This window comes from Salmo salar, chromosome ssa13, assembly GCF_905237065.1.
Source record: "Salmo salar chromosome ssa13, Ssal_v3.1, whole genome shotgun sequence".
Lineage (NCBI taxonomy): Eukaryota > Metazoa > Chordata > Actinopteri > Salmoniformes > Salmonidae > Salmo > Salmo salar.
Window position 1 is genome coordinate 25,378,359 of NC_059454.1, and position 27,540 is coordinate 25,405,898.

The 27,540-nt window shown below is 43.5% G+C and overlaps 2 protein-coding genes across 2 annotated transcripts; both read right to left on the reverse strand.

Moving 5' to 3' along the window:
• Nucleotides 1-118: 118 nt before the first annotated feature.
• LOC123726202 (trithorax group protein osa) lies at nucleotides 119-11,934 on the reverse strand (the record flags this gene model as incomplete). Its single annotated transcript, XM_045693075.1, has 4 exons — nucleotides 11,526-11,934; nucleotides 3,532-3,661; nucleotides 1,590-2,435; nucleotides 119-564 (listed from the first exon to the last, which is right to left on the reverse strand). Coding segments are annotated over exons 2-4 (1,422 nt in total), but the record flags the coding sequence as incomplete, so codon positions are not given.
• A 5,422-nt stretch (nucleotides 11,935-17,356) lies between these two features.
• LOC106566721 (prostaglandin E synthase 3) lies at nucleotides 17,357-25,711 on the reverse strand. Its single transcript, XM_014135038.2, has 8 exons — nucleotides 25,525-25,711; nucleotides 20,293-20,406; nucleotides 20,092-20,161; nucleotides 19,868-19,966; nucleotides 18,888-19,025; nucleotides 18,702-18,758; nucleotides 18,448-18,475; nucleotides 17,357-18,273 (listed from the first exon to the last, which is right to left on the reverse strand). Coding segments are annotated over exons 1-8 (528 nt in total). The 5' UTR covers nucleotides 25,527-25,711; the 3' UTR covers nucleotides 17,357-18,253.
• Between the last annotated feature and the right edge of the window lie 1,829 nt (nucleotides 25,712-27,540).

Genomic DNA, 27,540 nt, shown 5'->3' on the forward strand with positions numbered 1-27,540 from the left:
GGCCTAGCCCGAACCATGAAAAACAACCCCAGACCATTATTCCTCCTCCACCAAACTTTACAGTTGGCACTATGCACTCAGGCAGGTAGCGTTCTCCTGGCATCCGCCAAACCCATATTCGTCCGTCGGACTGCCAGATGGTGAAGCGTGATTCATCACTCCAGAGAACACGTTTCCACTGCTCCAGAGTCCAATGGCGGCGAGCTTTACACCACTCCAGCCGACGCTTGGCATTGCGCATTGTGATCTTAGGCTTGTGTGCAGCTGCGAAGACAGTAGGAGGGGTTGCTGCCTTAGCTGAAGGAAGTGTGGAAACCACAGGGGGAGGCGCAGACATCGAGTGTGGAGGCTCAGGCAGCGCAGGCTCCCTCGCTAAGGTTGTCATTTCATGGTGCTGGGCCATTGGCTGCTTGGAGTGCTGGCAGTCGTCACTGGTGGGCCCCATGGGAGGTCCAGGGGGCTTGGGAGGGTAGCTGTCGCTTTTAGGCAGCCGCTGGGCGACAGACGTCCTCTCCATCCCATTGTAGCCTTCATCCACATCCTTAAACGCTTCACTCATCCACCCTAGGGAGCACAAACAGTCAGACCATTAGAAATGAGAAGAACAAAACACAAAACCTTATCAAGCTGAGATGACAGAATATGCAAACATGGTTTCAGTTCTGTCATGGAAACAGTTTACAGTGTTGACATTAAAAACCTCTTAAGGATCGGCCCACTTTTTTCAATTTTCGCCTAAAATGACATACCCAAATCTAACTGCCTGTAGCTCAGGACCTGAAGCAAGGAAATGCATATTCTTAATACCATTTGAAAGGAAACACTTTGAAGTTTGTGTAAATGTGAGATGAACGTAGGAGAATATAACACATTAGAAAACCAACTGTTTTTTTGTACAGTTATCTTTGAAATGCAAGACAATGGCCATAATGTATTACTCCAGCCCAGCTACAATTGAGATTTTGGCCACTAGATGGCAGCAGTGTATGTGCAATGTTTTAGACTGAGCCAATGAACCATTGCATTTCTGTTCAAAACTTTGTAGCAAGACTGCCCAAATGTGCCTAATTGGTTTATTAATAACTTTTCAAGTTCATAACTGTGCACTCTCCTCAAACAATAGAATGGTATTATTTCACTGTAATAGCTGCTGTAAATTGCACAGTGCAGCTAGATTAACAAGATTTTAAGCTTTCTGCCAATATCAGATATGTCTACGTCCTGGGAAATGTTCTTGTTACTTACAACTTCATGCTAATCGCATTAGCCTACGTTAGCTCAAACGTCCCAAGGGGGACCCACCAATCCTGTAGAAGTTTTAAATCTGCTTAGCGAATTCAATTACTGACAGCTGAGATATTGATTAGTCAATTAGGGGATAAGGCCGAACTGAAAGAAAATTGAGTCATTGAAAAGAAAAATTGCTTTGAAACAGGAATTTCAAACTATTGTGTTACAGTATCTGTAGAAACAGCGCCATGTATCTAGCGACCACAGAAATATGAAAATGAAACACTTCTGTGCTATAAAAATAGAAGGGGTTAGGTTACTCAGAAGACTTGAAACCTGGGTAAATATGTGCATCTCACCTTGCATGACAGCCGGCATCGCTACAGAACCACCATGGGGACTCCTCTCCCTGGTCTGGCTCTGGGGCGATCCACTATCTGCCATTGTCGAGGGTGACATAATGGGGACAGAGGACACCGCCATGGGGAGGGGGCTGCCTGGGCCCCCCTGGCGGTGCTGAGGGCTTCCCCGTGGAGGGGTGAAATTCTGGGAGGTAGGGGGCATCATCTGAGCCTGAGGTTGTGGAGCGGGAAGAGGTGGGTGCTGGGGCTGGTAGTAGGGAATCCCATTGGACACCATGCTGTAGTGCTGAGGTTGCTGCTGCTGCTGCTGGTGGTGGTGGTGTTGTTGCTGTGTCTGTTGGTGAGGGGGTGGCTGTGGAGGCTGCTGCTGGTGATGCTGTGAGGGCGCAATCCCAGAGTGCACCTGGCTCTGGTAGGCCCCGTACACGCTGTGCGAGTTATACCTCATTGCCATGGCTGCGCTGCTCTGCTGTTGCCCCGGGTTAACCCTGTTCCAGTACTGGCCCCCTGTAAGAGTCATGTTTGGGGGGGGCGCCACGGGGGGCTGACGGGACCCAGGCATGCCCCCGTTCAGTTGGTACAGTCCGTGACCCTGGAAATGCTGCTGGCTCTGTTGCTGCATCACCCCAGTGGGAGGCTGCTTCTGGTGCATGCCATGCCCAGGAGACAAGCTCATGGCTGGGCTGTACTGTGGCTGTCCTCCCCACAGGTAGTCGTAGCCCATGCTACTCTGGTGGTGGTGGTTGCTCATATGAGGGTATGGGGCTGTTGGAGGGTGGGAGCCAGGCACACTGGACCCAATTACAGTAGTGCTGCCATTCACATTCATTTCGCCGTTCATATCTGCAAAGGTGGTCAGGGACAAGAGTAAGAAAAGATGGGTCAGATAATTCATTTTTCAGTGTGTTCAATTCACACATCATCCACAGGTCATGCATCCTGCACAATCATAAATTGTCTAGCAAATTTGAGGTTACATTAATTAATTGCTTATGCACCGAACACCTGCTCTAGAGTTAGATACAATCTCTTGCTCATTATAAGGGGTGAAAAAACTGAGGCAGAGCGATATTCATTTAAATCAGTTATTGATATACACTAAACAAAAATATGAAACGCAACATGCAATAATTTCAACTATTTTACTGAGTTACAGTTCATAGGAAATCAGTCAATTGACAAATTCATTAGGCCCTAATCTGTGGATTTCACATGACTGGGCAGGGGCGCAGTCATGGGTGGGCGTGGTCCCACCCACTCAGGAGCCAGGCCCAGCCAATCAGAGTTCGTTTTTCCCTACAAAAGGGCTTTATTACAGACAGAAATACGCCTCAGTTTCATCAGCTGTCCGGTGGGCTGGTCTTAGAAATCCTGCAGGTAAAGATGCCGGATGTGGAGGTCCTGGGCTGGCGTGGTTACACATGGTCTGCGGTTGTGAGGCCAGTTGGACATACTGCCAAATTCTCTAAAATGACGTTGGAGGCGGCTTATGGTAGAGAAATTAACATAAAATGATCTTGCAACAGCTCTGGTGGACATTCCTGCAGTCAGCATGCCAATTGCTGGCTCCCTCAAAACTTCAGACATCTGTCGCATTGTGTTTTGTTACAAAACTGCACATTTATAGTGTCCTTTTATTGTCCCTAGCACAAGGTGCACCTGTGCAATGAACACACTGTTTAACCAGCTTCTTGATATGCCACACCTGGCAGGTGGATTGATTATATTGGAAAATGAGAAATGCTGCCTAACAGGCATGTAAACAAAAATAGTGCACAACATTTGAGAGAAATACAATTTTAGTGTGTATGGAACATTTCTGGGATATTTTATTTCAGTTCATGAAACATGGGACCAACACTTTACATAGTGTTTATATTTTTGTTCACTATAGAAATAGTGAGGCAGAGTAACCACAGAAAATTGGGTCTGTACTCACTCTTCTCCTGCTGAGGGAAACTCATGGAGGACCCGTTAGTATAGACAGAATCCCCTGAGGAGAGTTTCAGTCCTGAGTTAACAGACACAGAGGAATGGGTGCCATAGTTGAAATGGTTGTTCGCCTCCATCTGAAAAACAGGTAGCAAAGACCACAAGTCATGAAGAGAAACAATAAATATTTAAGGAAAAAAATATTTGACCCTGAACATAAAATAAAATTCACAGAAATTCCCTGCAGCTGTCTCATAATAGTATATTCTTTCAAGCAGAATACACATGCAATGGATGGTTTCCATTAATAAAATAAGTGAGCAGTATAAACTAAATAACAAATACTATGTGATTTAAAAAAATAAAATAGCTAGCTGGATCCATACACTAAAAAGTATTGGTTACAATGCAGGCGTTGGCAAGCCTGAAGATGGCTATGAATGATGACACGTTGAGGACGACATCACAAACGTTGCACTCCCACAACTCCCTCAAAATGTCGCAGTTAGAGCAGCAGATGGGATGCTCTGGCCAGCACACTCATGGACAATGAACACCACGGGTTGATCCACGTTAAAGCACAGCGAACCCGTTTTGACAGCGGGGGAACTTCAATATGTTGGTCTGCGAGACATGTTTTCAAGAAATCGAGCTAAAAGTTGAAAAAGGTATATCGTGGTTTTCAGCAAGTACCTACATATTGTATGGAACGTCTGCCTGTTCGTAAACCCAACGTTTAACTGAGTTTCTCAACATCCATCCCACGATAAACGCATAATATTAGCATGAAGAGCTAACTAACACTAGATCACCACAAAGCTATGGTAATTGCAATTAGAAAACAGACAACTTCAGTAGTTATTAATTTATTAGTTAGCTACTTTCAAACAATATAAAATTAGCTTTGCTTGTACATCATGAGCATGGCCTTATTTCTATTATAGCATATTGGATGACTGTGGATAGGCTAGGTTGTAGCAACCTCATGATGGGTAAAGGGAAAATAAGAGTATCATGTAGTAGCCTAATCCTATCGCTGTTACATTGGGCTGGGGGAATGGAATATCTAACAGCGATAGGATTAGGCTACTATATGATACTCTTATTTTCCCTATACCCATCATGAGGTTGCTACAACCTAACCTATGAATGATAGTTTACAACGTAGGCGCACACAGGTCGAGAGAAACATTTTTGGACAGACAGTGACACATTCAATACCACTTTGCACACTTTTGCCTGCATCTAGCTGATATAGGGTGTAATCATTAGTCCAACAGTTGCAAACGACAGTTTCTATTGGACAAATTCAGGTGTTTATCCCCGTGTCGTTCCATTTGCTTCTATTTAAGAAACATTTTTCAACAGAACTGGCAGAATGAATACACCCCTGATCACACGTAAACACAGTCCATAGTAGCCACATTGTATTCCTTCTCGCATCTATGCGCTCTCCTCCTCTCACCGTTTCCCTTCGCTTGTGGACTTCAATGAACAACACTTGTGTGACCAGGCAAAAATAACATTCCAAGCAAAACCATATAATATCATAACTGCTACACACTGCCAACATCGTTGTCACCATATAAGCTAAAGTAACATCAGTCAACAAAGCTAATAGAACTAATGCATTAGTAAACTCGCTACAATCATGCTGTAACTTTACAGTGTACAGTCAGTGAGCAGTGTAGCACTTACACCGGCGGGCCCTGGTGGCAATACATATGTGAAATCAAAAGCTTAACTGAACTTGACTTGGAAGACTTCCAGTGTTGTGTTGGATAGTCATAGACAGCTAGCTAACATAGCATCTCTCTGTTTGAGAAGCGTTTTTGAGTAGGCTGAACTAGCTAGCTGCATTTCCTAGCTAAGTAAGAGAAACTGAAGAAAAAAAATAACTTAGTCTCTTTATCTCTCTTCGAGTCAACTACTCACCACATTTTATGCACTGCAGTACTAGATAGCTGTGGCTTAAAAATGCATTCTGTACTAGATTCATTCACTGATCCTTTGATTGGGTGGAGAAAAAGTCAGTTCATGCTACAAGAGCTCTGATCACTCGGAGGACGTCTTCCGGAAGTTGTCATAATTACTGTGTAAGTCTAAGGAAGGGGGTAAGAACCATCAGCCTCCCCAGAGGAGGACGGAAACTAGCTATCCTCCCAGCTACACCATGATGCTACCCTACAGAGTGCTGTTGATGCTACTGTAGACCCTCATTGCAAAACAGTGGGTTTTAATAAATTATTTGGTGACGTGAATATATTTATTATAGTTTTATCTAAAAAAAAAATTAAAAAAAAGAGTACTTTTTCAATGTTTTACAATTATGAAATTCACTGAGAAGGATGGTCCTCCTTCCTCCTCATGTTTAATTGCGTTTTTCAACATCCATCCCACGATAAACGCATATTAGCATGAAGCGGAGAAAACTAGCTAGTTGAAAACATTGGTTTCATTAAGCTATGCTAGTTAGATCGCCACAAATATTAGCCATGTCACAAATACATTATAATTGCAATTAGAAAACAGACAACTTCCGTAGTGATTCATGTATTAGTTACTTTCTAACGACAGAAAATTAGATTCGGTTGTCATTGCTTACTAGCAAGGCTGTCTGCTACACGTGACCATGCGCTGTTGCTGATAGCGCCCCTCTGCATAGACCTGAATCTCTCATCCATGGCTCAACTAGTCAGCAAACTACCTATAGCAGTCTTTCATGATAACGTGTCATGGTTACATTAGCTCGCTATTTAACTTGTCCAGTTGAAGTTGATTGTTTGGTAGTTAGCTAAACCATCCCGCTATCCAGTTGCTTATCAAAATTGTCAATAACGAAAACAAAAAGGGCTAAACGTCAGGGCTTGTGTAATTTAATTAAAAGGTGGCACGAGCAGTTGCATAGCTAAACATGTTTAGTTTTGTTATTGTCCATTTCTTGACTAGCTAGCTAAATTAGCTTTTATTCAAAACTCGCCACCCGATGGTTAACTTCCTTTCCAACTAACGTTAGGCCTATCTAGCGTTACCTAGTTAGAATCTGATTTGATATCTTCTAACGTTACTGTACACTGCAACAAAAACAATCCTCCAAGGAGTTCGTTAGGTGAGATGTAACTACATTTAACACAATCGGGTTAAAATTATTTAAGTTGCTCATAGTTTCAACATATCATTCGACACCTCTAGGCCCTTATAAGATCATGCTAAATTCAAGGTTATTGACAATAATCAACAGAAGTTCACTACAACGCAGTGTAAAACTAGTTTATAATAGTCACAGCAGGTCTGTGCTCTTTAAACTTTTGCGATTGTTATGTATGGTACGACGTGCTGTACGTCATACTGTACGTTGTTATGGTTTACGACAGTGTGCTGCTTTATGGATGAATGGGTTGTCAGGATGAGTGGCACATGTCATTAAACGACAGAGTGATGTACAATGTGAAACCGTGCAGACGTGCGTTCTTCTACAGCTAGGCTAGATATAACATTGGCGACGAAGATGGCTGAATTCAGTTTACCACCGCTGGCACCATTCCTCGCCGTGCCTGGCGAACCTCCAGTCCCGTGGAATAACTGGCTTGATAGCTTTAACACTTATATCGAAGCTATGGACTTTTCTACAATCTCCGACAAGCGGAGGACAGCACTGCTCCGTCACTGCCTCGGTACAGAGGGACAAAGGATTTTCAGAGCGCTTGGATCGGCTCCTACATTCACTGCTGCAGTCAGCCTCCTACGGAACCATTTTGCCGGGAAAGAGCGAGTGCTCCTCCGACGCTACCGGCTACGGAAGAGACACCAACGGCCGGGTGAGTCCATTCAAAGCTACGTGGCTAATCTGAGGGATTTGGCTAGCTCTTGTAACTATGGGACACTTCAGGACGAGATCATCAGGGATCAGTTGATAGAGGGGACGTTATGTGAAAAGACAAGGGAGAAACTGCTTTTGGAATCGGATAATTTACAACTAGATGGAGCTATTAAAATAGCACTCCAGGTTGAAGCGGCGTTGGAATGCTCTACTATGCTATCAGACAGATCTACAGCATACACTCGGCCCCCAGCCATTCTCACACAGCAGCTTCAGCCCGAGCAGGCGCACTACAACGATCACGCGCTGTGCATGGCCTCCCACGTTGATAGCTGCATGGACACAGACACCGGCATGCCCGTGCAGCAGGCACACAGACAAACGAACAGAAGTAGCTGTGGCAACTGCGGGGCTAGCTCTCACAATTCAAGGGCTTCAAACTGCCCAGCCCGTGGGAAAATATGCAAGAACTGTTCAAAATACAATCACTTTGCAAAAGTGTGTCGTTCTGCCCCAGCTACTAGCTCCACCCAGCACAGGCCCTTAGTTTCATCTCACTCTCAACATGAACGCACGGAAATCCGAACTGTCTCCACCAACCATGTGTCATTCAGGACATGCACTGTGCAGCTGGGTGAGGTGGGTTTGCCTTTGCTGCTGGATACTGGCGCTGCGGTGTCGTTGCTCAACCTTGCCACTTACTACAAGTTTTTCAGTCACCTACCACTCCAACAGCCCTCCACTGCCCTGTGTGGGTACGGTAGATCCAAGATAGACATTGTAGGCACCCTCCAGGTCCCAGTACACTATGGCACCAAGCATCTGCCATCATTCACATTTCATGTTGCAAAGCGGGGTGCCAACCTCTTGGGCCTCGACCTCTTCACAGGCTTGGGATTCACGCTGAGAGATGACAGTGGGTCAGCTATCCACCAGGTTACCTGCACATGGCAACAGAACTGGCCAACTCTTTTTGATGGACTGGGCTGCCTCACAGCCTTTACTCACAGGCCCCTAGTGAATCCGGAAGTGACCCCAGTCATGCAGCCCCTGCGGCGCATTCCCTTTGCACTGCGTGATGACGTCACAAAAGATCTCCAGGCACAGTTGGATGCAGGCATCATTGAGCCAGTCAACGCTGCCCCCTGGATTTCAAACTTAGTCATTGCAACCAAAAAGTCAGGTGGAATCCGGACCTGCGTGGATCTTCGTGCTGTGAACAAGGCCGTTGTCCCGGATAAGTACCCGTTGCCTACAGCTGAGGAGCTGACCGCACAATTCCATGGCTCCAAGATCTTCACGAAGCTTGACCTTCGTCAGGGTTATCTTCAGGTACCCCTCCATGCAGCTAGCAGAGATCTCACTACCTTTGTCACACATGCTGGCGTGTTCAGATATACACGCATGCCTTTTGGACTTAACTCCGCCCCCAGCTGCTTCCAGAAGGTGATGAGCACCATCCTCGCTGGAATACCTGGGGTGGCGGTCTATCTGGATGACATCGTGGTCCACGGTCCTGACCTCCACATCCATGATTATCGACTCCACAGAGTATTCAGCGCTCTACTGCAGAACAACCTGACCCTTATTGGTGGAAAGTGCACCTTTGCAGCTCCAGCCGTCGAGTTTGTGGGGTTCCGCCTGTCGGCCAAAGGCATTGCCCCACTCATGTCGAACATTGAAGCCGTCCACAGGATCCCGGAACCGACCTCAGCCTCTCAGGTGGCATCATTCTTGGGCATGACAGCCTACTACCTCCGGTTTCTGCCCCACTACTCCCAGACCACAGCGCCCCTTCGCCAGCTCCTCAAGAAGGATGAGCCATGGGCCTGGACGGCAGCCTGCTCAGACGCGGTCCGCTCACTGAAGAGCCAGCTCACCACAGCCCCAGTCTTGGCTCACTTTGACCCCGTCTGCCCCACCATTGTCACATGTGACGCCTCAGCTGGAGCACTAGGAGCTGTCCTCTCACAGCTGCAGAATGGCATTGAGAGGCCCGTCGCCTTCGCCTCAAGGGCCCTGAGCCCCACAGAACAACGGTACTCTGTGGGTGAACGAGAAGCACTGGCCTGTGTCTGGGCGTGCGAAAGGTGGCACCTCTACCTCTATGGCCGTCTGTTCACGCTCCGAACCGACCACCAGTCCCTCACAACGCTACTGTCGGCATCAGGAACTGGCCACAAGCCACTTCGGCTGCACAGATGGGCCGACCGCCTCAGACAGTACGACTATCAGCTGAAGTTCACTCCAGGGAGGGATAACGTGGTGGCAGACCTCCTCTCACGCTCCTTTGACGCTCCTACTCCGACCGTCTTGCCAGACGACAACGAAACAGAGCTCGTACAAATGCTTTACGCTCCTCTTCAGTCAGTTGTCTCACTGGAGGAGCTGAAGCAAGCATCGGAACAGGATCCCACACTGTCTACCCTGCGCACCTACATACGCACTGGATGGCCAGCACCCGTGCCGGAAGAGCTGGCGACTTTCGCCAGGGTGAAGCACGAACTGTCTTGCTGGGAAGAAGTCTGTGTCTCTCGAGGGTTTTGCACTGTGGTCCCAAGTGGTCTGCGTGCGCGTGTTCTATCCATGGCGCACGAGGGGCACTTGGGCATAGTGAAGGTCAAACAGCGATGTCGAGACCTTGTGTGGTGGCCAGGCATCGACCACGACATTGAAGCCCTGGTCAGGGATTGTGCTGCATGCCTCCTCAGTGGGAAAACAGGACAGTCCGCCCCACCCCCCTGCAGCCTCTCGCATGGCCGTCCCGCCCCTGGGAGCACATCCAACTGGACATCTGTGGCGAGATCCATGGTCACGCAGTCCCTCACCATCAGCGCTTCCTGGTGGTGGTGTATGACCTCCACTCTAAGTGGCCAGAAGTGGTTCCTGTCGGAACTGTCACAGCACAGGCCATCGTGGACATCCTAGACAGCCTGTTCACAAGGTGGGGCCTGCCCCTCACCCTTACCACGGACAATGGGCCCCAGCTAATCTCTGCCGAGTTCTCCTCATATCTCAGCAACAAGGGAATCAAACACATCCGCACGGCCTACTACAACCCACAAGCTAACGGAGGGGTGGAACGCTTCAACAAAACGCTGAAGAACGGCATCAGAGCGCACCTGGTCCAGGGGTGCACGTTCCAAACTGCTTTGAATCAAACGCTAATGCACTACAGAGCAAGAGCAATGAAACAGCGTTTTGACAAGGCACACAGGGTGAAGAAGTCGATCATCCAAGTGTCTGACTGGGTCCGAGCCCGACGGCCTCAGCGGTGCAACAAAATGGCCTCATTCTGGTCGGAACCCCTGCAGGTCAGTCGACAACTGGGGCCCGCCACATTCATGTTGAGCAATGGATCACGCTGGCACGCCAGCCGCCTCAGGAAAGTCCCTGCTCCTCAAGTAATACGAATGCACACAGAACAGACATGCAGGCCAGAGACGCCACCGGATGGACCTCCCCCACCACTACCACCCGAGCCCCAGCCTCTACGGGCTCCCCAAGGGCCAGAGCCACAAGCGGTGGCGGTTGAAGAAAGGCCTATGCGGGCACGAACTCGCCCTGCTCATCTGGGGGCCTACTTAACCTCTTTTCATTCTTAGGCTCCGGTAGGTGTCTTAGTCAACCTCCAGGTTAATGGACTGAACTGGTTAGTTTGGAGAGTCCTTCTGTTTAAAGGTTAATGTTTTATTTCTTACAGGTATCACTCTAGGTTCTTGCCCTATGGACATTTTATATATGGTACCAGTCCCTGGTTTTGGAAAGGGGGGGGAAATGTTATGTATGGTACGACGTGCTGTACGTCATACTGTACGTTGTTATGGTTTACGACAGTGTGCTGCTTTATGGATGAATGGGTTGTCAGGATGAGTGGCACATGTCATTAAACGACAGAGTGATGTACAATGTGAAACCGTGCAGACGTGCGTTCTTCTACAGCTAGGCTAGATATAACAGCGATGATAGCTAGTTAATGAAACACGTAGAGAGTAACAACATCAGTCGTCCTGGAGTATCGTTTACGTTTCTGAACATTTTGAATGTGTTTTTTGTTAGTTAGCTAATAAACGCACATTGTTTTCGCTGTATTCGCCTGAGATATTGTGAGACCGCATCATCTTCCCCCACACACACACACATCACAAGTTTGACATAAAAAGTAATTAAAACTGACTTACGTTGTAATCCGTGGATTTCAAAGGCACTGATGTCTTTGATCATCCGAGTTTACAAATATGGTTGAACAAAGTACAGGCGACGTAAATAATAAACAGGTATTCGCTAACCTTTGGGTTTCAAATGAGCAAACATGGCTTGTGTTCGAGCGCAGCCATGATCACAGAAGATAAATACATCGAGCCGAAAGAAGAAGTGAATGGGTGCACCGACATATTAATGAAGATAGTTCACTCAGGCCATTTACTATTGAAAATAATGATCAGTTCCGGTCGACTTAACGGGGTGGGTTTCCCATAGACACCAATGCAATAGCAGTTGTGTCTGGGCTACTTAGTTTATTGACTGTCATTTGACAAAAAATAAATAAAACAGCGAGTGGGTTGTCTCGCTTCCTCTTCCGTATCTGGAGTTTAAACACTGCGGGCATCCAGGACAGCTCTGGGTCCTAGCACCGGAACCATCCATATTAGGATAATTGTCATCTGACGTAGGCAACGATACAAACCCACAAAACCTAGATTGCTGATACGATGTAAATCAAATCAAATTGTATTGCTCACATACAGGTTTAGCATATGTTATTGTGGCTGTAGCGAAATGCTTGTGTTTCTAGCTCCAACAGTATAGTAATATCTTACAAGTAATATCTAACAATTTCACAACAATTCACACAATACATACAAATCTAAAGTAAAGGAACGGAATTAAGAATATATAAATATTTGGATGAGCAATGTCGGAGTGGCATAGACTAAAATACAGTAGAATAGAATACAGTATATACATGTAAGATGAGTAATGCAAATGTATAATGTAAACATTATTAAAGTGTCCAGTGATTTCAAGTCTATGTATATAGGGCAGCAGCCTCTAAGGTGCTAGGGATTGCTATTTAACAATCTGATGGCCTTGAGATAGAAGCTGTTTTTCAGTCTCTCGGTCCCAGATTGATGCAGCTGTTCTGACCTCGCCTTCTGGATGATAGCAGGGTGAGCAGGCAGTGGCTGGTGTGGTTGAATTGGCCATCAAAAGACTTTGTAGCCACCGGTCAGTCATATTGGCACTCTCCAGTAGGAGCAGTCTTAAATGACAAAATTCTACATTACCAGTCCAAAGTTTGGACACCTAATTTTTACAATTTTCTACATTGTAGAACAATAGGGAAGACATCAAAACTATGAAATAGCACATATGGAATCATGTAGTAACCAAAAAAGTGTTAAACAAATATATTTAATACTTTTATACTTTATTCTTTTATATTTTATTCTTCAAAGTAGCCACAATTGGTCTTGATGACAGCTTTGCACACTCTTGGCATTCTCTCAACCAGTTTCACCTGGAATGCTTTTCCAACAGTCTTGAAGGAGTTTCCACATAAGCTGAGCACTTGTTGGCTGCTTTTTCTTCACTCTGTGTTCCAACTCATCCCAAACTATCTCAATTGTGGGTTGAGGTCAGGTGATTGTGGAGGACAGGTCATCTGATGCAGCACTCCACCACTCTCCTTCTTGGTCAAATAGCCCTTACACAGCCTGGAGGTGTGTTGGGTCATTGTCCTGTTGAAAAACAAATGATAGTCCCACTAAGCACAAACCAGATGGGATGGCGTATCGCTGCAGAATGCTGTGATACACTTGCTGGTTATGTGTGCTTGGAATTCTAAATAAATCACAGACAGTGTCACCAGCAAAGCACCCCCACACCTCCTCCTCCATGCTTCACGGTGGGAACCCCACATGCAGAGATCATCCGTTCACCTACTCTGCGTCTCACAAAGACACAGCGATTGGAACCAAAAAATTATAATTTGGACTCATCAGACCAAAGGACAGATTTCCACCAGTCTAATGTCCATTGCTCGTGTTTCTTGACCCAAACAAGTCTCTTCTTCTTTTTGGTGTCCAAAAAGCAATTTGACCATGAAGGCCTGATTCACAGTCTCCTCTGAACAGTGGATGTTGAGATGTGTCTGTTACTTGAACTGTGTGAAGCATTTATTTGGGCTGTAATCTGAGGTACAGTTAACTCTAATGAATTTATTCTCTGCAGCAGAGGTAACTCAGGGTGTTCTTTTCCTGTGGCTGTGCTCATGAGAGACAGTTTCATCATAGCGCTTCATGGTTTTTGCGACTGCACTTGAAGAAACTTTCAAAGTTCTTGAAATATTCTGGATTGACTGACCTTCATGACTTAAAGTAATGATGAACTGTTTTTTCTCTTTGCTTATTTGAGCTGTTCTTGTCATAATATGGACTTGGTCTTTTACCAAATAGGGCTATCTTCTTTATACCACCCTTACCTTGTCACAACACAACTGATTGGCTCAAACGCATAAAGATGGAAAGAAATTCCACAAATGTACTTTTAACAAGGCACACATGTTAATTGAAATGCATTCCAGGTGACTACCTGAATGCCAAGCGTCACATCTGGAGGAAACCTGGCACCATCCCTACGGTGAAGCATGGTGGTGGCAGAATCATGTTGTGGGGATGTTTTTCAGCGGCAGGGACTGGGAAACTAGTCAGGAAAAGATGAATGGAGTAAAGTACTGAGAGATCCTGGATGAAAACCTGCTCCAGGGCGCTCAGGACCTTAGACTGGGGAGAAGGTTCACCTTCCAACAGGACAACAACCCTAAGCGCACAGCCAAGACAATGCATGAGTGGCTTCGGGACAAGTCCCTGAATGTCCTTGAGTAGCCCAGCCAGAGCCCAGACTTGAACATGAACGAACATCTCTGGAGAGACCTGAAAATAGCTGTGAAGCGAAGCTCCCCATCCAACTTGACAGAGCTTGAGAGGATCTGCAGAGAAGAATGGGAGAAATTCCCCAAATACAGGTGTGCCAAGCTTGTAGCATCATACCCAATTAGACTCGAGGCTGTAATCGCTACCAAAGGTTCTTCAACAAAGTACTGAGTAAAGGGTCTGAATACTTATGTAATTGTGATATTTCAGTTCTTTATTTTTTATAAATGAGCAAAAATGTTTAAAAAAAACTGTTTTTGCTTTGTCATTATGAGGTATTGTGTGTAGGTTGATGAGGAAAAAACAAAACAATTTAATACATTTTAGAATAAGCTGTAATGTAAAATGTAGAAAAGGTGAAGGTGTCTGAATACTTTCCAAATGCACTGTAAATAATTGGATGTAGGGCCTACCTGTACTTTTAGACTACACACAAATATCCAGGTATACCATGTCATTTAAAAATAGGTATGAATGTTAGTGTAATTACAGATGAATAGGGGAAATGACTGCAAAATCATGTGAATGTATCTTACAATACTTTGCTGTATATATTTTTTCTCAGATTTCAAGCAGCTGAAGAACAGACCACATAGACAACTGGTAGAGTACGTTTAAATGTAATTTTATTGAACATTCTGGCTTGTAAGGAACATTTACACGATTTTGCAGGCATTAGTTTCAAGCTATATACCAATTAATTGTGTATTACAGCCTGATTAATCGACTAAACATCATTCAGCTCCATCTGGATATTGTTTACGTCTCATGTGATCACCTGCTCTTTCAACGCGCTACCCCCTATTGTCTCGCAGTTCCTAATCGTTTTACACATCTTTCAAGGCACAAAGATTTAATTATTCTCATTCAACACCGAAGACAAAGGCCGGCTCAAGGACCCAATGGGATGTCTCCTGGAATCATTAGAGCGCAAAAGGTGTCTGGTCAGAATGCTGCTACAGGAAGTGATGCTGAGATAGCGCTGAGTTGGGAGGGTGACGTTTAATTCATAAACAATAACGAAAATTCCCAGACAAATGAAATTGTATGTAGTGCCATGTACTACAATATTCCATTATAGTGACAGAAACCACTTTTCCCACAGTAGACTATTTATTATATGGTCCTGTTCAAATGTTATTGTAATCAATTAGGCATATGAGGCGGCAGCGTAGCCTAGTGGTTAGAGCGTTGGACTAGTAACCGAAAGGTTGCAAGATCGAATCCCTGAGCTGACAAGGTACAAATCTTGTTCTGCTCCTGAACAAGGCATTTAATCCCGTTCCTATGCCATCATTGAAAATAAAAATTGTTCTTAACTGACTTGCCTAGTTAAATAAATAAAAAATATGATTGTATATGAACTATAACCATGGTGATTGCCTACGGAGCTGTGAAGGGAACGGCACCTCCATACCTTCAGGCTCTGATCAGGCCCTACACCCAAACAAGGGCACTGCGTTCATCCACCACTGGCCTGCTGGCCCCCCTACCTCTGAGGAAGCACAGTTCCCGCTCAGCCCAGTCAAAACTGTTCGCTGCTCTGGCACCCCAATGGTGGAACAAGCTCCCTCACGACGCCAGGACAGCGGAGTCAATCACCACCTTCCGGAGACACCTGAAACCCCACCTCTTTAAGGAATACATAGGATAAAGTAATCCTTCTAACCCCCCCCTTAAAAGATTTAGATGCACTATTGTAAAGTGGTTGTTCCACTGGATATCATAAGGTGAATGCACCAATTTGTAAGTCGCTCTGGATAAGAGCGTCTGCTAAATGACTTAAATGTAAACTACATTGACATTGAATTTTTGTACAAACAGTTTTCGTTGGCCATATTTTAGCCTATGTCCTATCATTGAGGTGATAATCTGCATATCGGTCAGTGATGTCATTCTCTCTATTTCACAACAAAGAACATGTCCAACTTTTCATACTGAAAGAACATATTTTGATAACCAATGGTACAATATATCCTCAAACGTTGATTAGACCAGGTTATGTAGCCTATAAATAAAAGGGAACTAGCGCGCACGCAAGTGCTGGTGTATGTACAATCCCCTCTGGTGCTGGGGTGCAGAGCATTCATTTTAGGGAAGGGGTGGGTGAGTGATAACGGATCCGCCCCTTTTAAATTGACCTGAAGCAAGGAAATGCATATTCTTGATACCATTTGAAAGGAAACGCTGAAGTTGGTGTTAATGCGAAATGAATGTAGGAAAATAACACATTAGATCTGGTAAAAGAAAAAAAACATGCATTTTTTTCTACCATCTTTGAAATGCAATAGAAAGGTCATAATGTATTATTCCAGCCCAGGCTCAATTTAGATTTTGGCCACTAGATGACAGCAGTGTATGTGAAAAGTTTTAGTGTGATTCAATGAACCATTGCATATCTGTTCCAACATTTTGTATCAAGACTGCCCAAATGTGCCTAATTGGTTTATTCATAACTTTAGGTTCATAACTGTGCACTCTCAAACAATAGCATGGTATTATTTCACTGTAAAAGCTACTGTAAATTGGACAGTGCAGTTAGATTAACAAGATTTTAAGCTTTCTGCCAATATCAGAAATGTCTATGTCCTGGGAAATGTTCTTGTTACTTACAACCTCATGCTAATCACATTAGCTCAACCGTCCCGTGGGGGACCCACCGATCCTGTAGATGTTGAAGCACCTCAAATGAGTTACACTGGAAAATAATTTTTTTGGTCTACATCTTTCTAAGAAACTAAGAATCATGTTTCCCATGGTGCAAGTGTTTGAAGACGAGCCATGCATGTTTGTCAAATACGTTTTTGAGAAGACACTGCTTTCAGTGGTTTGACTTTTCATACAGTTCAAATGGAAATGGGAGGACATGGCAACTGTACTTCATTAATCACTGTTCACCAAAACAAATTACCAAGAATAGTGCAGAGGCGTGTTTCTCAACCTTCAGACATATGATCAGCTGCTCACTGATGTAGGTAAATATCCTATAAATAATTCTGCTCCATGTTTGCTTTCATTTAAGCCTGTGATAACTTTACAGGTTTAACATACACACCAATAACCACACATTTACCTCATTTTCTTGACAGTACAAGTTTAATTTGGTCATTACACAGGTTTACCATGTCATATCCCCCATCAAACCCCTCACCACACAAGACCCAGGAGTATTGTAATGTACTCTGCCACAACTCTAAACAGATGGAAAGATTCTTGAAGGTAAAAAAACAAAAACAACCAGATGTTTGCCCAACTGAGCTTCAAGCCTCCTTTCATTATACCTTCATGTGATCTGCTGTTAGAAAATATCAACATGGAATTAGTAAAAAATAAAACTGGTACCATACAATTTATATCCGAGAACATTAAGACAGAATTTCAGAAGTTTCAAATCTTATGAACACTGATACTGTTTTTGCGATTTAACAGATGAGGAAAGGGGAAACATGTAAGTTTAAAGGCTAAGGTACTGAAACTTTGAACTGTTTCTCTGATCACTATCTATATGCCACAGGAGGCAGCTCACAAGAGGGAACCAAACAGAAATTGTAACCTGATCAACAAACTTCAAACATAGATCCATGAGTCGGGGGGTGTAAAACATTTGTCCGTTTAATTACACTTCATAACATTAGTCAACTGCTCATAAATGTCTTCACATGTATTGTTTTCTAGGTTGAGGATGATTACTATACAGTACTTCAGAACAAATCATGAATGCTTACTTGTAATAATTAATAGTAAAACAGGATATGCCAAGAGTGCAGCACTGCAAATGGAAGTGGAGACTGCTGCGCCGTACAACACTATACATATTAACCTTCAGTGGACTGATTGGAAAAGAGCTCTGGATTTAAATATGGCTACCAACTCATGTACAGTGTTTTTACCCACTGCCTTCTATTTCAAGATAGTCTTGATGATTCCTCCTGCCTTCCTTTCTTCCATCCCGACTTCCTGGATTTTGAGGCCTTTTATTCCAAATCAGGCATTTCTGAAAAAAACATTTTTTTTAATAAAAAATGTAAAGTAAACAAATTGCCACATAGTCAAAAAAAGATACTTCGCACGGCACATTTAGCATCAAAACATTTTCAGGGTTAAGGGATGTCAGGGTACAAAATTTCATTCGAAAGCTCAGTATCTGGTCAGAAAACATTTCACTTACTTTCATCGTCACTATCTGCAGACTCGTCCTAAACAGGAATAGAAAAAAAAGCATGCGATCAAGCTGAATATGACCATTGCAATTAAGGTTTTGCAACTGCATATTGTGTCGAACACATTCTTCTGAAGAGACACTGATCATTCATTAGCAAACCCATACACAAGAGGGACATGACTAGAGTGAGACATGTTTTTGTATTAAGCCAAGTGAAGTGAAACTGAGGGAAAGGAGGAACTCCACAGAGAAGCTCTTACATCATCAACATCATCTAGATCAGGTAGGCAGTCTTCCCCTCCCATGTTGTTCATCATCTGCAATCAGAATCACACACAACAGCCTGAGCCAAATATCATCATGTTGGCATATATTACTTTAACAGTCTTTGCCAAACCTTTCATACAGCATTCAAGTGCAAGTTCAGTTTGCCCTAGGGCCCTTACTTTAGCCATCGCTTCTTGTGTGTTGAATGCCATATCCCCGTCTCCCCCCTCTGGGAAATTATCGAAGTTGCCTAGTTCCTCGTCTGAGTCGCCCTCCCAGTCCTTCCAGTTGTTAAAGTCGACGCTGAGCCAAGTTAACTGTTGAAGAATATCTTGCATGACAAAAAGGCTTTGCTGATGCTCATTTGGAGGATGTCATCTTCCAGGCTCCTTACATGCATTTAGAGTTCAGTGTTCCAAAATCAATTATGCACTAAATACAGAAAGTGTGCATTTAAATTAACTATATTAGTTATCTATATATAACTACATACGAAAGTATGTGGACACCCCTTCAAAATAGTGGATTTGGCTATGTCAGCCACACCCGTTCCTGACAGGTGTATGAAATCGAGCACACATCCATGCAATCTCCATAGACCATTGGCAGTAGAATGGCCTTAATGAAAAGCAACATCAGCACAAGACCTGTAGGGAGCTTCATTAAATATGCTCAATATGCTTATTACTCTCAAATTTTGTGCACAAATTTGTTTACATCCCTGTCAGTGAGCAGTTCTCCTGGACCGCTGTAGTGAATATTACAACTGAGGACAGAACTTTTTTACATGCTTCAGCACTCGCCGGTCCTGTTCTCTGCGCTTGTTGCCTAACACTTCCTTGACATTTCCACTTCACAAAAACAGCACTTACAGTTGACTGGGGCAGCTCTAGCAGGGAAGAAATTTGAACAACTGACTTGTTGGAAAGGTGGCGTCCCATGACGGTGCCATGTTGAAAGTCACGGAGCTCTTCAGCACTGGCCATTCTACTGCCAATGTTTGTCTACGGAGATTGGATGGCGGTGTGCTCAATTGTATACACCCGCCAGCAATGGGTGTGGCTGAAATAGCCAAATCCGCTAATTTGAAAGGGTGTCAAGATACTTTTGGCCATGTATTGTATATATTATGGAAAATATATTATACACCATCACTGACCTTAGCCTTCTCTTTCGTTAGCCTAGGCCACGCTTTCCCAGGTTCAGCTTTTCGTAAACAGCACAACACTGACCGATCTGTGCGTTTGTGTATGGATTCCTGTGTGTACAAGAGATACATGAACACTTTCATGCTGCAAAACTAAGTCCCCTTAGTTATATCTCGTCAGATGCAATCTGCATCTTGTCCTGAAGACAGGAAGACAATGCAATGAAGTTACTCACATTTTGATCAATGCCTTCAAAAAGGTCTACTTCGTTCTCATGTTTGACTTGATCAGTTCCTCCAAGACAACTGGTAAAGTGAGGGGCGAAAGGAAATTCAGCATAAATGTGACTAACATTGAATTAGAGGAATTATCAAATGCCTAGAGCAGTTAACCAAACTTCTCCTTTAAACCTCCACTGACAGAAGTCATAACTCGCCTGAAAACAAACTTTGCTTCCTCGAAATTGATCTTGACATTCTTGCTGTCCGCTACGCAGAACTCGATGTAGACGGAGTCCCGCCTGTCATACCACTTAGCAGTCGCCGGATGCCTGGGAACACAGATGAAGAAACTCAATGAATGACATAGCATCAGTCATAGCTACCCTGTCGTTCTCGGCAAACAAAGCAGTGCTCGCTCGTGCATTTTGATGATCTACAAAATCCGTAGAGTAAGACCCTACCTCACACAGAAAGCGGCGCAGGTCCTAATCCAGGCACTTGTCATCTCCCATCTGGACTAATTGCAACTCGCTGTTGGCTGGGCTCCCCCTTATGCCGTCAAACCCATGCAACTTATCAATAACGCTACAGCCCACCTGGCATTTAACCATACCAAATTCTCCCATGTCACCCCGCTCCACTGACTTCCAAACAAAGCTCGCAGACCATAGTACTTGCCTACGAAGCAGCAAGAGGAACTGCCCCTCCCTTCCTTCAGGCTATGCTCAAACCCTACACCACAACCCGAGTACTCCGTTCTGCCACCTCTGGTCTCTTGGCCCTCCCACACCTAAGGAAGGGCAGCTCCCGCTCAGCCCAGTCCAAGCTCTTCTCTGTCCTGGCACCCCAATGGTGGAACCAGCTTCCCCCTCAAGCTAGGAGAGAAGAATCCCTGCCCATCTTCCAAAAAGATCTGAAACCCTACCTCTTCGAAGAGCATCTTAAAAAAATACCACAGCACCACCACTCAATGGAAAAAGTTGACTGGCACTTGACCCCCCCCTTACTACTAGCTTTGACTTTGCTGATAGTAAGTGCATTTTTCCTCAAAGTAGCTATGACTGATGTGGTTGTCTCAGATAGCTATCTTAAGGTACACTAAATATAAGTCGCCCTGGATAAGAGCTACAGCTAAATGATTAAAATGTGAAGGATCTTTTGCTGCTATTTTGCAGAATATTTCTAACTTTTAAAGTCAAGGCAATGTCATGGACAGAAAACTGCTAGAAAAAGCCCCTTAAATCATTACAGTTAAGATTTCGGGAGGGTAAACTGATCCTGGATATGTTCCCAAGGACATCTTCTACCCCAGTGCTAGTAACAGAGTTGGAGGCTGAGGACAAACAGCTGTGGTGCACCTGCATTTAACAGGTGGAACACAGTTGGAAGTTGTGACAAAGGCTCACCGTCAAAAGGCAGATGTATAAGGTTGCCAATAAAGGTACCAATTGAAAATGGCTGAGCATTTCGTTAGAAGCAACCCGGCTGTCAACAGATTCATGATGATCTCATCAAAAGGGGATGGAAAATACTGGCCACACTTCCTTTACTCTTTTAGTGTGCCCAGTGATGGAAGGTCAAAGCAAAGGTCTTCAAACCTGACATTATGTCAAGAACAATTTACTAGTAGACTAAATTGTTTTATTTGTGATACGCTTCATGGAAAAAAGATGGTGCCATACAGGATAGCTGTCGTTTTGCAAGCTCTGACCCAACTTTGCCATTTTCTGATTCTTTTGTAGGTTATTTTTTCTAAATAAACCTGCTAGAATTTCTTACAACCAACAATTACTTTTGAACCTCAGATCGGCAGTTCTCAATTCCAGCTTACACTTCAACTCATCTGCCCTGGGCTCTTTCTGTAATTCTTACCCATGGTTCACCTGTCTTGGAATACCTGATGGTAAAAGGGTCGGTATTTGACCTCAAGGGAGTTTTCAGCTGTTATCGTGACTGTTGCATAAATTCAACCTCAGGAAAAGAGAAATAACAAATGGTCTCCAGAATTAGAGATTATGCTACAGGGCTGCTTTGCTAGCGCTGACTGGAATAGGTTTCGGGACACTGCCGATAACGTCGACAAGCTAAACACTTTAGTCACCTGCTTCATTAACAAATGCATCTGCAACGTTGTCCACACAGTTAAGGTTAGCTGCTTACCCAATCAAAAGCCCTGGATTAATACAGGTTGGCGCTAAACTAGAGGATAGGGCTACCGCAGACAACCCTGAGTCTACGGCTGAGAACAGGAACAAGTTCAAGAAGTCCTGCTATGACCTCCGCAGTCATCAAACAAGCTAAAGGACAATATAGGAATAAGGTGGAATCATATTACACGGGCTCCGCCACTCACCGCATGTGGCAGGGGCTACATCCATTACGAATTACAAAGGAAGACCCAGCCGTGATCTGCCCAGCGATACCTCTCTACCAGACAAACTCAATGGATTTTATGAACGCTTTGACCATGACATCCTGCCGAGTGAGGGCCGACACTGACCCAGAAGATTGGGTGATCTCGCTCTCAGAGGCCGACATACGTAAAGTCTTTAATCAGATCAATACCCACAAGGCGTGTTCTCTGAGCATGCGCATAATAGTTGGCGGGTGTAATCCCCACATTTTAAGATGACCACCATCATTCTTGTTCCCAAGAACTCCAAGGCATCATGCCACAATGACTACCGCCCTGTAGCACCCTTCTGTAATCATGAGGTGCTTTGAGAGGCTGGTTATGGCACACATCAACTCCATCATCCCTGAAACACTAGACTCACTTCAATTTGCATAACAGAACTTATTTGGCAGGCGAAACCCTGAGGACAAACCATCCAGGAGTTTTTATTTTATTTTTAGGTCACTCTTTGATGGGTTTTCATTGAGAATCCAGTATTCTAAGGCAGTTGCTTGCAGTTCCTATCACTTCCACTGGATGTCAACAGTCTTTAGAAATTTGTTGATGTTTTTCCTTTGTGTAATGAAGAAGTAGCCCTGTTCAGAACAGGGTCGAGTGAAGTGTACTGTTTGAGGCGTGTGACCTGAAAAGCACACTCCAGTTTGTTTTCCTCCGGTATTGAACGCAGTTTATCCCGTCTTAAATTTGATTGATTATTTACGTAAAAAAATACCTAAAGTTGTATTAGGAAAGTTGTTTGAAATGTTTGGACAAAGATTACAGGTAACTTGAGATATTTTGTAGTCATGTTGCGCAAGTTGGAACCGGTGTTTTCTGGATCAAATGTGCCAAATAAATGGACATTTTGGATATGGTCCCGTGTGGCTCAGTTGGTAGAGCATGGTGTTTGCAACGCCAGGGTTGTGGGTTCGATTCCCACGGGGGACCAGTACGAAAAAAAAAAAATGTATGAAATGTATGCATTCACTAGTGTAAGTCGCTCTGGATAAGAGTGTCTGCTAAATGACTAAAATGTAAAAATATATAACGACGGAATTAATCGAACAAAAGGACCATTTGTGATGTTAAAGGAGATATTGGAGTGCCAACAGAAGAAGCTTGTCAAAGGTAAGGAATGAATTATATCGCTTTTTCTGAGTTTTGTGTCGTGCCTGGCGGGATGAAATATGATTGATGGGGTGCTGTCCACATAATAGCATGGTTTGCTTTCGTCGTAAAGCCTTTTTGAAATGTGACACTAGATTAACAAGAAGTTCAGCTTTAATTTGGTGTATTGCACTTGTGAATGTATGAAAGTTAAATATTTTTAATTAAAAAGTTTTTCTTTTGGCGCTCTGCCATTTCACCGGATGTTGTCAAATCGATCCCGTTAACGGGATTTGAGCCATAAGAAGTTATAACTGACTTGCCTAGTTAAATAAAATGTAAAAAAGACAGACTGCTAAATAGGTACACAGACTGAGTTGACCTTTGTATTTTATTCTCTATGCACACTCACAGGGCCCTAAACACTAGGCACTCCAACACACTCCATAATTTGATCATGCACATTTATACTGACTCTACACACAATTATATACACTGCTGCTACTCTGTTTATCATATATTGTGATACCTACCCCTATACACATCTACCTCTCAGATTCAAAGTGTTTAATCGTCACATTTACAGGCGTGATTGTAGGATACAGTGACAATCTTAGGCTTCAAGCTCCAACATGCAGGACTAAGTGAAATAAAATAACAGGCTAATAAAAAAACAACATCGAGCCGATCCAGTATCCCTGCACATTGTAAATATGGTACTGGAACTGACCCTGTATATAGTATGCTTGCTTACTTTGTTTTTACATTTAATTTTTGTTCTACCCTGTTATTTTTAGTATTATATTGTTATTTATTACTGCATTGTTGAGGTTAGAGAGACATTAACTTGAAATGTGCAAACTCAACTGAAGAAAAAAAAACAATTAAATGTTGTTGAAATTAGCTACTTCCTGCTTTAGTGTTTTCATGTGATGCTGTAGTAAAAAATAGCTCCAATGCACCAATGAATGAGCAAGATTTGATTAACTACTTTAGGACATCCATTAATGAGCATTATGTATCATTGGCTAGTTAACCATCTCTTGGCTTCCTTGCAGGTTTCCTTAGTTAGCAGCCGGCAGTAGGATGACCAACCTTTCATTTTGTTGAGATTAACTGGACATTATCTATGTGCATAGTATGCATGTAAACATTTTGTTAAATTAAACTGTCAGTCATTCACCATTAGAATAAAACTAAAGTTACTTATAACCAGAACACTTCGCTGATTAGTGAGGTAAGGTTACTAACATGTCATGATGGGATTCCAATTCAAATGTGGGAAAAATCCATGGGGATCGATCAACATGCTAATCTAATTGTTAGTTAATCAGTTGTGTTAGGTAACTAGCAAATATATTTTATAGCTAACGTTAACTCAGGAAGAAAAAAAATGGAACGCACACCACATGCCATGCGGTGCACTTGACCACTACCTAGCCAACTTCCATCATTAGCTAACTAACGTTTGATACCTAGCGTCTACTATTTGGCTACCAGGGGAATTTAGCCCATGACTGAACAATGTAAGCATAGACAGAAACCTAGTTATATTCAGTTTGGTTAAGCAGTTTCTAAATGTGGTTAACGTTAGTAGCTAGTTCAAACCTTGCCGTTAATTAGTAGTACTAGCTTTTTTCTTTTTTAAAAACATTTATTTTCTAACGTTACTAGCTATCTAGTTTGCGAACTTATCAACTGACCGACATTAGCATGATTATATTCAGTGACTTGCATTTAAATGAGCTAGCTTGGTAGCCAACAGATACCCAAGAAGGCCCATCGTCGCTAGGCGTCCCTCCCGCCTTTCGTAAAAGCATGTTGGTATGCTAGGTAGCTAACTTGCCATAACCTTAACGAAACAAACGACGTTAGCTAGCTAGTGGCGCTAGCGTGCTCTTGCGGACTACATTTTACAAAAGCTCGCAATTCATCACAAACTTACATGTCTTGTTGTAGATGTGTGATAGCCTTCTCCTTAGGGATACAAAATTAATTTACAATACTGTCCTTATGGGGATTTCGTTTCAATGAGCTGTACAAAAATGTGCTATATCCATACACTGCAAAGCCACCGTTTCTATGACTCGCGGACTGTGTATCTTCTTTTTCTGTTGATTTTATATCTCGGTTGGCAACCAACTTTAAGGTGCATTACCGCCACCAACTGGACTGGAGTGTGGACCAGAGACAGTGAAGGTCTAAATCCTACCCAATAATATCGTCTCCCTAAGGAAACGAATTACATAATTAAATACTACATCCCCTGAAAAGGTCTACAGCAGTTCATTTAATCCTGGCTCTTCAACCCCATTACTCCTAAAATCTAATAACAATCGCTCCCTTTCTCTCACATATTTCTGGCACTGAAATAGAACATGTTCCACTGTCTCCATCTCCTCCTGACAATGATCACACCTCCCAGTCGATGTTTCCCCACCACTTTCAATGTACTATTTAGCCTTGTGTGTGCCAGTCTCAACCTGTAGACCTCCCTGCCCCCACCCTTTCCTGGATATTATAGAGGTGTCTTCCCTTACTCTCACTGTTCCACAACTCTTGCCACTTATTTTTAACCACTGTTCTTATTAATCCCTTGGCTTCTGCTTTACTGATTGATAATTACATCTCAACATTTGGATGTTTAAGAGCCTGCTTGTCAATAATATCCACTTCCTCATTCCCCTCTACTCCCACATGAGCTGGTACCCAGAGGAACATCACAAATACCACCATCTGTTTCACCCTATACAAACACTGCAAAACCTCATACAATACATCCTGTCTGCTCTAAGACATACATGAATTTAAGCTCATCAGTGCTGCACAGGTGTCAGAGCAGATGACTACCCTGTCTGGCCTCACCTCCTCCACCCACTCTGCAGCCAATAGTATGGCCAACAACTCCATTGTGTAAACAGATAAATCATCCGTTGCTCTTTTCGTCACTGCCATCTTAAACTCAGGAACACTAAAAGCTGCTCCTGTCATCCCTGTTTTAGGGTCCTTAGATCAATCTGTCAATATGTTCAAGAAAACATAGTACTGTGTTCTTAAATGTTCACTTAGAACTGAATCTACTCCTTCCTCAACATCTCTTACCCTCTCAAGCAACCCTAGATCTATCACTGGTTGAGGAAGACACCAAGGTGGGATTGCAAGAAGAACCACAGAGGGGCTCGGACTCTGGATCTCTGGTATTGCAACTTCTTCTTCAATGAGGTTTAACGGCAGTTGGCATTCAATAAATGTTGCATTACCGCCACCTACTACACTGGAGTATTACACCTTTATACTGCTTAATTCTTAATTATTTAAAAAAAATACTCTACCACTCCACTCAAAATAAAAATTAAATAAAAAAATACCATACTCCACTATTTAAATCTATTTAGTCCTACTTCAGGCCAACAGCCTGAAAGAATGGGACACCACCACTTAACACACCCTGTAACTCTTCTGACATCAAATCTTGCACACACCAAATCTGCGACTTACGTTCCATCCCTGCAGTACAGTTGATAACCATTGCTAGAAATGCCAAAAATCCAATCTTACTGAAACATATCACTTGTTGATTAATCCCTCTGTACTGGTACAGATCTACAGTGCCCTCCACTAATATTGGCACCCATGGTAAACATGAGCAAAATGGCCTGTGAAAAAAAGGTCTTTGCTGTTATCCTCTTGGTCTTTCATTCAAAAATATTCACAAAAATCAAACCTTTAATTGAAGTAAAATGATTGAAAAAAATACACGTGAAATAAATATCTCTCCAAAACATGTGCCACAATTATTGGCACCCCGAGAAATTCTTATGACTAAAATCTAACTGAACTATATTCCCATTCATATTTTATGATTTTAAGTTCACCTGAGTGATCAGGAACACTTAAGTGGTAAGCCATGACTTAGTGTTTCACTGGGGTATAAATATGAGGTGACACACAGGCCAAGTTC

Coding starts and splice junctions, on each gene's coding strand:
- LOC106566721 (XM_014135038.2), bottom strand. Junction 19,026..19,867: donor TAACGAAAGAGAAGGCTAAG/GTCAGTGATGGT, acceptor ATTCTTCAACAG/TTAACTTGGCTCAGCGTCGA. Junction 18,274..18,447: donor TGCAGATAGTGACGATGAAA/GTAAGTGAAATG, acceptor TGTTTTTTTCAG/AAATGCCTGATTTGGAATAA.